Raw genomic sequence first — 12,518 nt, forward strand, 5'->3', positions numbered from 1 at the left:
CTAGTCGAACTGTTGAATACATTGGTTAACCTATTTATCATAGGTAGGTAACGGAATTTCTTTATTACCATCTGTAATTATTCGTTCGTACATAATCATTATTGTGCTTTCTATTTTGACCGTAACGTGCTGTCTTCGATCTTCGATCGTGTATTTGCACTCTCGTATATTCGCCCTCAAATCTCTGATTCTGGAAATTTCTGAAATCAAGTTGAACGCGCATTCGTAGATTTCGTAGTGATTCGTAGAAGTGTTGTGAGTCGTAAGTCTTAAAGGATCGCTTGAGTGAGGCAAACCTGTTTCGCCTCGTCTCGACTGTTGCATTATTATTTTTGGAAAGCATTGCCGACTTCGACTGTGCTTAGCAAGCTTGGCCAAATTTACCTCATCATCGAGGACCCGGGTCATTTATATCAGAAGAAGTAGAAGCGTCGTAGCTTCAGACACCCAGCCGTCGTGTATTGATAAACAAAAGAGGTCTATTAAACATGTCTTCGAATAATTCTATTTCGAACGACGCCCTTCATGCGAACATGTCAAACATTCGAATAAAGATAGAACCTGGCACATCTGAATCAGAACCCAGCACGTCTGATGGTAATTATAATGGAGACACTCTTCCTCACCAATTTCGATGAAATTAGACTTAACGCGTTTTTGCATGAAACGAAAAAATCTGCAAAAAAAGTGTCGCTCTGCTCCGCGAACCAAGATATTAAGCGTTAAAGTTGACGACTATTCTGATTTATCGTCGACGTCGTCGGTGTCTCTTTCAGACAGAGTGAAAAACATTAAAATGGAACCCGGTTTACCCACCACCACACAGAGATTAACATCCTACCGACTACCACGAGACCTGACACTAGGTGGAAATCAAGGTGTAAATATTAAACTTGAAAAGCCGAAGAAAGTATACATGCCAAATGTCAATGTGCAAAGGAATAAAAAGAAAGAGTAAGTTATTAATTAACTTGTGACACAGTACATATGTTAAAGGTAATTTGATTTCAGCGATCAAGCAATCATGGTCAAAACTGATCTGGTGAAATCGAGAAACAGCGATCGTGGAAGAGAACGAGAGAGAAGTGGTGACAGAGGACGTGGAAGAGGAGACAGAGGAAATGTAATACAGGTAAGTAATGTTAATATTCTAAATATCCTTCAGAATAATTTTTCATTTATACTTAAAATTTAATAATATACACCACATATACATACATATATATATATATATATATATAATGTAAATTATGTAAAGTATATTTTACATATCATCTATATAAATAATCTATGAATAATTGATATTCTTTGTTGTTGCATTAGCCTGTTCTAAGCTCCTGTTTCTTTCATATACTTTTATTGATCAATACTAAATGAATATATTAATAATTCTAAAACTTAATTACTTTTTTCTATGTTATTCAATTTATAATAATAATAATTTATGTATTTTACATTATAGTATTTATATGAAAAAGATTTGTGTAAACTTAACATAAACAATATATAAACATTCTATTACTTGTAGTATGTAATAGTACAAATATAATCAGCTCAGTTTATAAAATTCTGTTTTATTATCTTTGAATTTTGTTTTTAAGAGTCTTCTCAATTTACATTTTAATTTAATATTTTAATAAATCATAAGATTATTCTAAATATTTCTAGTCTGTTGGCATATGGTCAGAAGGAATCTTTATACCACCTACTGTTAGAGAGAGAAAGAGTAAAGGTTTCAAAGTTTCTAATAGCACAGTAAATGCTGCAAAACATCTGGAGCAACCAAAACTAAATATAAATAAGGTTATTAATAAGACAGAAGGAGACAGAAGATTAAAAGATCTATTAAGAGATGATTTCATTGATGATGCTCCAGAAATTGATGAAAAAATGTGTCCTCTCACGTTACCAAGAATTAAAAAAGATATACACAATATGATTGATAATAAAGTTGATAAGAAACCGGTTATTTCAGAAAATGGTGAAAGTAAGTGTAAAATAATTCTCTTTGATAATTTTATTAATTCAAACACATTTTTTTTTCTTTTATAGTCATAAATGAAGAAAAGGAAAGCAAGCAAGACAGAGAAGAATTATTTACCATTTCTCAAATAACCGAAAACAAGGCTAATTCTTATACATTAATTCAAGTAAGATTGTAATTTATAACACATGATCATTACTTATGTAATAATGTAACTATTAAATAATTGATCAGTTTCCAGAATCTTTACCAGGTGTGGAATCCAACAGAGAAGAAACAGGATCAAAACAATCAAATGATTCAAATACTCGTAGTGAGAATAACAATAAGGCAAAAACTGAGCTTTGTACTTTGAATAACTTAAAAAGTGGTCTCTTAGGCAAACTCGAAATTTTAAAGTCTGGTAAAGCGAGATTACGTTTCGGCGAAATAAGTTTTTTCGTCGATATTGGAGCGCAACAACGTTTCCAACAAGTATAAAATTATATTTTTATAATTTGTAATTTAAGGAATACAATACTATATTACAATTCTCAATAATTAATCTTTTCAGGACCTTTTAGCTGTAAAAATAGATGCTACATCACAAACTGGTGATCTTGTCAATCTTGGGTCAGTGAACAATAAATTAATTTGTTCTCCAGACTTTGAATCTACATTAGAAAATTCATAAGAAATTCTATAAATATGTATCTTTAATAAGATGTTTGTAAAAGGATGAGTTGTAGGAGATTCGAATGAACAATACATATAATGCGGATAATTTTCAAAATTTCTATATTTTTTATACTAGCAAATTACGTAAATTATTAAATAAATTACATTACGTCTGCAAATTCGGTATGGCGATTCTGATGTCTAGGAGAAATTAGGAGTCACTGTAAAACAGAAACGATTATATCATTTGGGAACACAGAATTTTTGCAAATGGGTTTTCGATTGTTCTTCGACTTGTACAAGTTGCTGTAACATTGTCATTCAAGTATACTATATTTATTATTATTTAAACACTGTAATGAAAACTAAGCTTTATACAAATTAACTCAAATAAATCGTTGTATATACGAGTCCTAATTTCACTTCAACTTAGGAACTAAGAAAATGTATGATTTTTCCATCAGATTTTTTAAAGCATGTAAAATCTTTACATTATAGCATACACGAATATTTATATCAATATAAATAAGTACGCTCTGTACACTGATACGAGAAAATGAGTCATCAACGTAATTCTGACAAATCTTAATGAAGTGTGAAGAGAACATCAAGTTTTTTAAATATATTATACGTTTCTTTCAATATCTTTTTGTGAAAACTATTTCAATGTATGAATGCCATCTTGTTCCGAAGAGATTGAGTGATAAGTAAAAATTCAATTCTTGATAAGAAACGAATGTTATTCATAATACAATTAAAATGCTTTGCGATAAAAGATACACGCATGACACATTTTCGAAGAGCCATATATTAACCTCAATCACTTCGTTCAATACTATGTCCCTTTTTCATTGATTTTAATGCCTTCTCCCGAAGTTTCTTTTCCAGTTCTTCGGTATTACCTTCACTTACATCAGATTCATCTGAATCCGCGACTTTCTTCTTTTTGTGCTTCCTGTGCTTCTTATGTTTCTTGTGTTTCTTGTGCTTCTTCTCTTTCTTTTTTTTCTTTTCTTCGACTTCACTTTCCTAAAAGTATCAAAACTCAATTAATACATGATTGAAAATAATAAATTTATCGATATAAAATCATTACCTCCGATTCACTAGTGCTGGTTTTTGTCTTTTTCTTACGTTTCTTCTTCACCTTTTCATCGTCCGAACTATCGTCAACTTTTCTTTTCTTCTTCAAATCTTTATCTCCAGGATCGTCATCTTCTGAACTGGAATCTCGTTTCAATTTCTTTGACTTTGATTTAGAGTCATCTTCACTTGTTGAATCTTTTCTGGACTTTCGCGATTTAGATTTTTCATCATCAGATGACGTATCTCTCCTTTTTTTCATTTTTTTAGGTTCTTCATCGGAACTAGAGTCTTTCTTCGATTTTCGAGATCTCGATCTATCATCTTCATTTTTACCTCTTTTAGACTTTTGCTCTTCTTCACCCGAAGAAGAATCTCTTCGTGATCTTTTTGATTTTTTTATTTCTTCTTCTATTTCTTTTTTTGAACGCTTTCGCGAATCATTTTCAGCAATTTCACGTTTTCTAGTATCCTTTTTATCCTTATTACGATCATCTATTGATTCTATAATAAAAATTATTTATAAAATTACATATTATTTATATGTAAATTATATTTTTTTAATGCTATTTACAATTATACTATGTACTTAAATAAATTATGACTAAGTATTATTACTTGCTAATTATTTATATCTATGAGACGAAAAACTTACCGGTTCGACTAGTATCTCTAGCTTTCTTATTTTTATCTGAATGCTTTCTATCATCCTCAGAGTCCGAACTGGATCCAGCTTTGCTCTTGTCAGATTTATCTTCATCCGTCGAAACTTTCTTAGACTTCTTCGATTTTTCTATCTTTCTCACTTTTCTCTTGCCTATAAAATAAATTTATATATTAAAAAAAAAAAAGATAACATTTAATAATATTTATTATGTCATTAGCTATAATTAAAAAATATTTTTTACCTTCACCATCACTATCCTCACTATCTGTAGAACCATCACGCTTTTCTCTTTTTGTTTTTTTAGCCAATTCTACAGGTTTCTTCGATGGAAGTTCCAATGGCTTTTGAGTAGATTTTTTATCTTCTGTTACTAATTTTGTCGATTTCAAAGATTTCTCATCCTTCTTTAGAGGGAAAGCATCTCCAGTGGTAAAATTTATTTCTCCAGTCTTCGTTGGTGATTCGTCCTTAGCGTCTTCTCTGAAAGTAAAATATACACACAATCGTAATAACGAAAATGTTAATTATGCAAATATCTTGCAACATACTTAATCGTCTGTTTAATTTTAGCTACTGCCACGATGTCTTCGGTCTTCTTAAATGGCGAAGGTGTACGCGACAAACTCTTCGAGAACTTGAAAATGAGAAAAAAATAGAACTTTTATAAAAGAGTATCAATATTTTCTTTTATATTATATGACAATTTTATTTCTTGTAAATATTACAAAATTGAATATTTTATTAACCTATATGACAAGTAAATAATTAATGAACATATTAAACTTACTCTGTGTCTGGTAACAGGGAGTGAAGTAGCTTGAAGTTTTTTAGGAGAAACACTAGGTTCGGGCTTTTTTACTGAAACAGGTTCTATCTTCTTAATTTCCTTTTCTGGACGCTTAGCAGGTTCTTCTTTCACCGTTTTCTCTTTCTCTTTCTTCTTGGCATCATCCGCATGTTCGCATCCGCGTTCTCTTTCTCGCTTCTCTTGTGGCATTTTGCTTTCGACCAATTTCCTGCAAACAGAGCACAATCACGTTTTTTATAGAATATTATTCAACAAACACTAATACACCACAACCAAATATCCATTGATTTATTATCCATCGATTGTAGACTCCGTGAAAGTATTGTGTTCAAAGATTTCACTCACCTAAGTGACTCTTCCTCATTGCTAGAGGAACTACTCTCGCTACTTTCCGAGCTACTTGATTTAGATCGGCCATTTCGCAATTCTTTTCGCGATCCTGTATCAGGCGGTTTTTTAGTTTTCTCATCAACTTTCTTGTCCTTTGCCTTATCCTTTGTACCCTTCGAACGATCAGGAGACCGCTTGTCGTCTCTTGAACGATCCACCGATGATCTTTGATCCTTGGATCTCGATCTACGATCCTTAGATCTAGATCGACGATCCTTATCTCGTCGTTCTCTGGAGCGATCCCTTCTACTTGATCTGTCGCGTGAAGAAGATCTATCATACCTGCTCGATCGATCCCGTCCATCCGGCGAACGACGTCGGCTCCCACGTCGATCGGGTGAACGGCGCCTATCACGTCTCTCCGATGACCGTCTTCGACGATCCAGTGATCTCCTGCGACGCCTGTCTTCAGGACTCGGTGACCTACGACGATATCTCGCCGGACTTCTGCGTGGGGGACTGTTGGAACAATTTCTTATGCACACAATGTAAAGATAAATTTATTTTTCATATACAAAGACACCAACCTGCGCCTATTAAGTGGTCTGCGCACGGAAGGTGGTCGCATGCTGCGGCTGCCACTGTATCGATCCAATCTATCTCTTTCCCTCTCCCTTTCGCGTTCTCGCTCTCGCCTCCTGTCGCGATCTCGGTCCAATGACCTTCTAAAAATAAAAGGCATCGAAAATTCAAACTGTCGAGTTCCTTACTAAACTTTTTGTAACACAATTAAATTATATATATATACCGCAAACAATATTGCATTGTAATACAATATTTATTGCACCTGATTCGGCACAAAGGATACAACTGTGTTTTTTGATAATACAAGTTGTAATACAAATATACAAATTATATAAATATATATATATATAAAATTTGTGTATTTTAAGTAACTTTTACACAATTGAAGATTAATTCTACTGTTAAAGATTTATAAATTTTACCTTCGATTCCTATCTCGTGATCTATCACGTGATCTATCCCGCGATCTATCTCGTGATCTGTCTCGTGATCTATCTCGTGATCTGTCTCGTGATCTATTTCTGTCTCTATCCTTAGATCGTCCTCTATCTTTACGTGGCGAAGGACTTCTTCGCTTAGGAGCTGATTTTCTTTCCCGGCTAGAGTCGCTATCACTACCACTATCATCTTTATTGGTTTTCCTGTAAGATCTCTTAGCTTGCACGCCATCCTTCTTCTTTCGTATCTCGAAGTCACTCTTATCCTTTCCATCTTTATCCTCTTCTGATTCAGAGCTGCTGCTTGTACTACCATTGCGTTTTCTATTGGAATCCGCATTGCCCTTCTGTTTCTCCGTAGACTTTGAGCGGGACTTGGATGATCTCGAATCGCTCGAGACGGATCTCGATTTTCTCGACTTACTTCTGTCCTCACTCTTGGATCGAGATTTCTTGGATCGCGATCGTGATCGTGATCGTGATCTTGGCGATTTGGATTTGCTTCGCTTGGATTTACGGTCCTGCGAGCGCGATTTTGATCTTCTAGATTTAGATCGAGATCTTCTAGATCTTGACTTTGAACGAGATCGTCTAGACTTTGAAGCAGGCGATCGCGATCGACGTGTCTTTGAATCTCGGCTAGGTGACTTACTCCTAGATTTCTTTGAACGATTCGCTGGCGATTTAGATTCAGATCGCGATTTCCTTGCTGACTTTTCCACTTCTGGCGACGGTGTACGATTATTTTTCTTTTTTCCATCAGCAATGCTCATCAATTTGGCTTGCAATCTTGATATTGCTACAGCGGCTTCCCTACGAAAAAAAAAAAATTGAAAATATACAAAATAAAATATATTTCAATACAACACATAAATATGATTTGTTATTTACGGCTTGGTTTTAACTGGCATCAAAGGTATAGCATTTTCTGGTTGCGGCGAATCTTCTCGCTCAACCTTAACGTCGGGCATATCTTTCCCGTTATCCTTCGAATTTTTATTTGGTGATCTTGTAACGGATCTTCTCTTACGACTTGATCGATCACGATCTCTATGTCGATCACGTGATCTGCTCCTTTTACTTCTATATATTTAAAAAAATAATAAAAATAAGTAACATGACGTACAACCATACTTTATAAAAGATATATTTCTTTTAATGATAATACCTGTCTCTATCACGATCCCTACTTCGATCTCTCCTACGCTCCTTCGATGAGCCTCTGTCTTTTTCCTCCTTCTTCACTTTACTATCAGCATCATCCTTTTCTTTTTCACGTTCCTTTTCTTTCTCCTTCTCCGCCAATGATGCTTGAAGCTTCTCTTGCTCTTCCTAATTTGATATGTTACATAATATAAACTAATGTTGCTTACAAAATAGTTTCCTTATAACTAAATATAATTAAGTTAAAATTGATTTCTTCTATTGGTTATATTCAACTGAACATTTCTGAATGTCAAAAGATAGTAAGTCAATTGTTTTTTTTTTCATCCATGTCTAACAAACTTCAAAAAATTGATCAGTTCTTTGTCATTGTATTGGATACATACTAACTTTCTTGCTTTCGTTAGACGTCATGTATGTGTACTAGTGCGTACGCGCGCGTGTAATTTTAAGTACAAGAATGTATATATACTCTACCCACAAAGAGAACAAACTTGTAAAAATGTAATGAAATACAAACTTTTTGTATAAAACTGGATAACATACATAGATGCTAAATATAACTATCAAATTCTAAAAATTATGATTGTTCAAAAAGAGTGATATTATAACTAAATTTATAAAATTTATCATATGTGCCACTATGAAAATATGTATGTTTCTATATATCAAAATTTATTTTATTATATTCTAATTTTAAAAATTGTAATTTTACACGTAAGTTCTTTTAATTGCTATTTATTACCGACTCTCGTATTTGCTCTTTATCTTTATTGTTATTTTGACATCGAGAGCTTTATATATTATTAATTTATTTAAACTTTATCATGTCTCATATATATAAATATCTGATAAATAAAAATTACATGCGATGTTATTATCAGATAGTTATATTTAACATAATCATGCTACAAGTGCTTAGGAGCCTTTTTGATATTCGATTATTACACAAAGGTAAAAACTGATAATTACCAAACGCTTTTTAATTTGATCTTTCTTTTGTTGCAAGAAAGCCTCGGGAATGCCCGTAACACTTTCTTGAGCTGAGACCAGAAGGTCCCATAATTCACCCATGAAAGAACGGGCATTCCTACCGTTCAAGAAACCTGTCAGGTTGATCTGCATTTTTCGGGGGTCAGGAAACTGTAAAATATACAACGTACAAATTTAATTGTCCGTACATAATAACGAAAAATTTTTGTGCAGATTTTTCATGACAAAATAAAAATAATGGATTAAATTTTGACTGCAAATTTAATCGATATAATCTCTATTCTTATTTTGTTATATGAACTGCTTTTCCCCCTCGAAAAAGCAGATATTTATCATACTATATCTAAGCGTGCCTTACCACCAATGCTGCCGACTGCACTTCGTACCTGCATTAAATAGTTATATAATGAGAAGAAAAAAGAATTATGTTAATTGTAAGTAGTAGAAAATAGACCGATACCTCGTCACCCTTCATCATTGATTTTAATATTTACACCGCTAAGGTGCATGTGCTGAAACGAGAGAGAAGTCTGTACATATCAAATATTTGGCGAAAATGTCCGCCTGAAAATCGGAGATAATGTGGTATAAAAGGATCAACCTTTTCACCAACCTGTGGCAAAGAGTCAAACCATGTGTAGGGATACCTCCGGGCGCCGTTTTCGCCTCAATCATGCTGACGTGTGACCGACAGTACATCCGGAAGAATATCGAAGTCCTTCGGAAACCGAGTTTTGATGGTAAGTAAGCGCCAGGTTGGCGCTCGAGCTTGCTCTTGGTGTTCGATATTGATGATTCCAACGGAGAATCGTAGCTTGCGGTAGACGAAAGTTCCGAAGAGCCCAAATCGACACTCGGATGCCATCTTTGGATGAAGACCGGAGAAAACGATGCCATCGCGAAGTTGAAACTCCTTGGATGAGCGAAAGCTGCTATGCTTTCGAAATCTCGCGGCTCGCGATGATAAACCACCTCGGTTGAGGCAGCGACTGAATGGAAGTGATGCAACTCCGTAGTAGATGACTCGTAGGCACCTGCAGGCTCATATGAAGGACGCGAGACAGGAACATGACGTGATGAAAGTATTGCCTCCTGATGCCGGTGACGTCTCATGATGATGATGCGTAGTCATCGTGGCGATGATCGGCAACGGCGGCGACGTAACTGCTGAAGCTGAAGATTTGTCGGCGGTTCTAAGGTGACGTTGAGATACCGACTGCCACAGCTGACATTAGGGTTGACGGCTGATAGAAAGGCGGCCAATCGGATGTAGAGAGGAGCACATCCGAATGCCATTTGGACAAAAGGGTCGGGCCCCACCAACGGTCTCTACTTATACTAACGGGGAATTCAAACACATATGATAAAGAATGACTTTGCACAGTTCAATGTGGCAGGATCAGCTACAAATCAGATTTTTTTTAACCTTTATTTTTTTTTTGTATTTTGGTTGAAAGTGGGTATGCTTGGAAAGGAATACATAGGTTAATTGAAAACGAGGAACGATGAAATATATTACTGAGTGGCGATGATACTTATGGAAATAAAAAAAAAAAACAATGCGGCAAGTATGCCAAAAAACTAAGAGAATATCTGCCTCATTGCTTTGTGTTATCCAAACTCCGCACATTGTGCTGAGTTTGGATAGTAAACTCTTGCGATTTGAAAACATTGTGCTGAAATAATGTATATTTATCGATTTCCTATAATGATGAGGGGAAAAAGCCAAGTGATTGCATTACTATATATCTTACTGCTTTTTCACTTATTGTGATACTAAAATTGTAACTCTTATAAAACCATCTAATTTCACTTGAATTAAGTGCGACACGTCTCTTACCTTCTCATCAAGTTGATTATACACAAACTCTACTACCACGTCGTCTTCCATTCCTAGAATCTGTGTGATCTTTGTCGTAATCCATGGTTTAATTACATCAAGTTTCACTTTACTCATATCCACCTATGACAAATATATCATATAACAAAAATTCGTGTTATCTTAGTTTTAAAAATCAAAGATTAGTAGATTCTTAATTTAAATAATAATTATTAGAGTATTTTTTTGATAAAATTGCATTTAATATCAATTCGTTATATATTATATATCTCAATATACTGATATTCAGTATTAACTATTACTATATTCATGTAAAGATATTGTGATTAAAGATTCAAATATTATCCATATAAAGAAACAGATATAAAGAACATATAAAGAACAAAATTGAATACTCTACTTATTCAAAATAAGTTATTAAATAACTTTAGTTATTTAACCACAACTTTATTTTCATAACATTTAAAAAATATTACTTTTTGTGTCAACGAATCTCCAAATTTCATTTGCTTTAGGAGCTTCTTCTCCTTGTCACTGAATCTGGTATCCTGCGAAGCAGTTGTCCCCTGCAAAAAGAACATGAAAAATAAGATCCCATGTAAAAAAATATGTATTTCTTGATATAAAGATTAAAAATAACAAATTGTATCAATCTCTAAAAATATTTTATATTGCAGGATAAATAAATACTTTATCATTATTTGACAAAATATAGAAGTCACAGTCAAATTGCCAGGTATCACACTGTACAGCTGGAGCCCGAAGATCCGTGCAGTGGAAATTTTATATTTCGACTGGAGGCCGGTCGATTGTTTAAAAAAAAAAAGGACACCAAAGAAATTGACCAACATACAGTAAGAGCTTTCTAACAAGCGACATTGTATAACATGCAGTGATTATTTCATCTTTATTTAACATTGGCGAACAACAAGGATGTAATGATTCATTGTGTCGTTATATTCTTTGTTGGAAAGCTCCAAGTGTCAACACAATCACAATCACTAGATAGTGGGATTAATAAATACCTCACGTGAGAGTGAGGGAGAGAGGGAGGGAGGGGGGGAGAGAGAGAGAGAGACAATGAAAAACTGGAGATTGGTCTCAAAAACTGGAGACTCCAGTCGAAATCTGGAGACCTGGCAACCATAATCACAGTATAGCTCTGTCTTTGTAACGGAAAAACTTTCAAATTTTCCTAATCCTATAGAATTAGAAATTTTTTCAAATAAAGTCTTTTTAAAGTTAAATAGGAATATATTGCTATCCATATACGTTTCTGAAGCTTTGAATGGATTAAAGTCTACTTTGGAAGAGTCTACTTTGAATTGATTAAACAATTGGTTTATCAGTTTTAATTGCTAAAATGAAAATTGCGAAATATCTTGGCATTTTCGTTGAAAATAAGTTCGAAAATTAGATCAGTAAATAAAGCGTCGATGACGCGGCCACTTACTGTGTACATCATCTTGGCAACGTGTAACAAGGTCCCGAATCTTAAGGAAACGAGGTGCACTCAATCGGCGAGACACCAGTCGACAGCTTATCCTCTGTGACGAAAAACGAATGGATTAAATCACATCCACGATTATCATCGACAAACGACGACGTTCAAACGCGAGACACGCGATTTTCCGCGAACAATTACCTCGCTAAAAATCATATACGATTGCAAACTCGGCTCGATCCACTAATATGGCGGTCATGCCCAACCGTGCCGTTTGGCGTTTGGTCGCTTGGATTGGATATGGATTGGATGATGCAACGAGAGCGAAGAGAAACCTTTGGAGAGAGACCGTATCTGCCTTTTTCCTGTTACCGACAAAATCGCCCGTACACTATCGCCAGCACATCCATTTTCGACTTAGGAACTATGTAGATACATCCATTTTCCCTGTCGATAAAATTATAACAGCGGAGCGAATTACGCCAAAAATAGATGCAAGTAACGTAATTTCCAAATCGAAAATAAA

The 12,518-nt window shown here is 34.5% G+C and overlaps 2 protein-coding genes across 7 annotated transcripts; one reads left to right on the forward strand and one right to left on the reverse strand.

Moving 5' to 3' along the window:
* The first annotated feature begins 206 nt into the window (after positions 1–206).
* On the forward strand, positions 207–2,684 carry RpIIIC53 (RNA polymerase III subunit C53). Of its 3 annotated transcripts, XM_018536800.1 has the most exons (7): positions 207–597; positions 777–954; positions 1,012–1,132; positions 1,669–1,987; positions 2,053–2,150; positions 2,219–2,458; positions 2,538–2,684. In XM_018536800.1, the coding sequence occupies exons 1-7, from the start codon at positions 489–491 to the stop codon at positions 2,655–2,657; spliced, it is 1,185 nt and encodes a 394-aa protein (XP_018392302.1). In that variant the 5' UTR covers positions 207–488; the 3' UTR covers positions 2,658–2,684. The 3 variants fall into 3 exon arrangements, with proteins under 3 accessions (XP_018392302.1, XP_018392301.1, XP_018392303.1); XM_018536799.1 differs by lacking the exon at positions 207–597 and having other exon boundaries at positions 614–954; XM_018536801.1 differs by lacking the exons at positions 207–597; positions 2,538–2,684 and having other exon boundaries at positions 614–954; positions 2,226–2,406.
* A 55-nt stretch (positions 2,685–2,739) lies between these two features.
* On the reverse strand, positions 2,740–12,267 carry Srrm1 (Serine-arginine repetitive matrix 1). 4 transcript variants are annotated; one of them, XM_018536795.1, is made up of 17 exons: positions 12,194–12,267; positions 12,002–12,095; positions 11,025–11,114; positions 10,549–10,671; positions 8,688–8,858; positions 7,720–7,883; positions 7,443–7,634; positions 6,537–7,364; positions 6,117–6,254; positions 5,545–6,048; positions 5,179–5,407; positions 4,940–5,025; positions 4,633–4,871; positions 4,380–4,541; positions 3,738–4,228; positions 3,554–3,670; positions 2,740–2,862 (listed from the first exon to the last, which is right to left on the reverse strand). In XM_018536795.1, exons 2-17 carry the CDS (start codon positions 12,011–12,013, stop codon positions 2,860–2,862), a joined length of 3,549 nt encoding a protein of 1,182 aa, XP_018392297.1. In that variant the 5' UTR covers positions 12,014–12,095; positions 12,194–12,267; the 3' UTR covers positions 2,740–2,859. The 4 variants fall into 4 exon arrangements, with proteins under 4 accessions (XP_018392297.1, XP_018392299.1, XP_018392296.1 ...); XM_018536797.1 differs by lacking the exon at positions 2,740–2,862 and having other exon boundaries at positions 3,279–3,670; positions 5,872–6,048; XM_018536794.1 differs by lacking the exon at positions 2,740–2,862 and having other exon boundaries at positions 3,279–3,670.
* Positions 12,268–12,518: the final 251 nt, after the last annotated feature.

The sequence above is a fragment of the Cyphomyrmex costatus genome, unplaced genomic scaffold, assembly GCF_001594065.2.
Source record: "Cyphomyrmex costatus isolate MS0001 unplaced genomic scaffold, Ccosl1.0 scaffold159, whole genome shotgun sequence".
Lineage (NCBI taxonomy): Eukaryota > Metazoa > Arthropoda > Insecta > Hymenoptera > Formicidae > Cyphomyrmex > Cyphomyrmex costatus.

Bases quoted from the DNA above. Each gene is read 5' to 3' on its own strand.
- RpIIIC53 (XM_018536799.1), top strand. From the start codon at position 635: ATGAAATTAGACTTAACGCGTTTTTGCATGAAACGAAAAAATCTGCAA. The intron at 955-1,011 runs GTAAGTTATTAA...ATTTGATTTCAG, and splicing joins CAAAGGAATAAAAAGAAAGA to CGATCAAGCAATCATGGTCA. The intron at 2,151-2,218 runs GTAAGATTGTAA...ATAATTGATCAG, and splicing joins ATTCTTATACATTAATTCAA to TTTCCAGAATCTTTACCAGG.
- Srrm1 (XM_018536794.1), bottom strand. The intron at 6,049-6,116 runs GTTGGTGTCTTT...TTGTTCCAACAG, and splicing joins AGACCACTTAATAGGCGCAG to TCCCCCACGCAGAAGTCCGG. The intron at 4,542-4,632 runs GTAAAAAATATT...TTTATTTTATAG, and splicing joins TGAGGATAGTGATGGTGAAG to GCAAGAGAAAAGTGAGAAAG.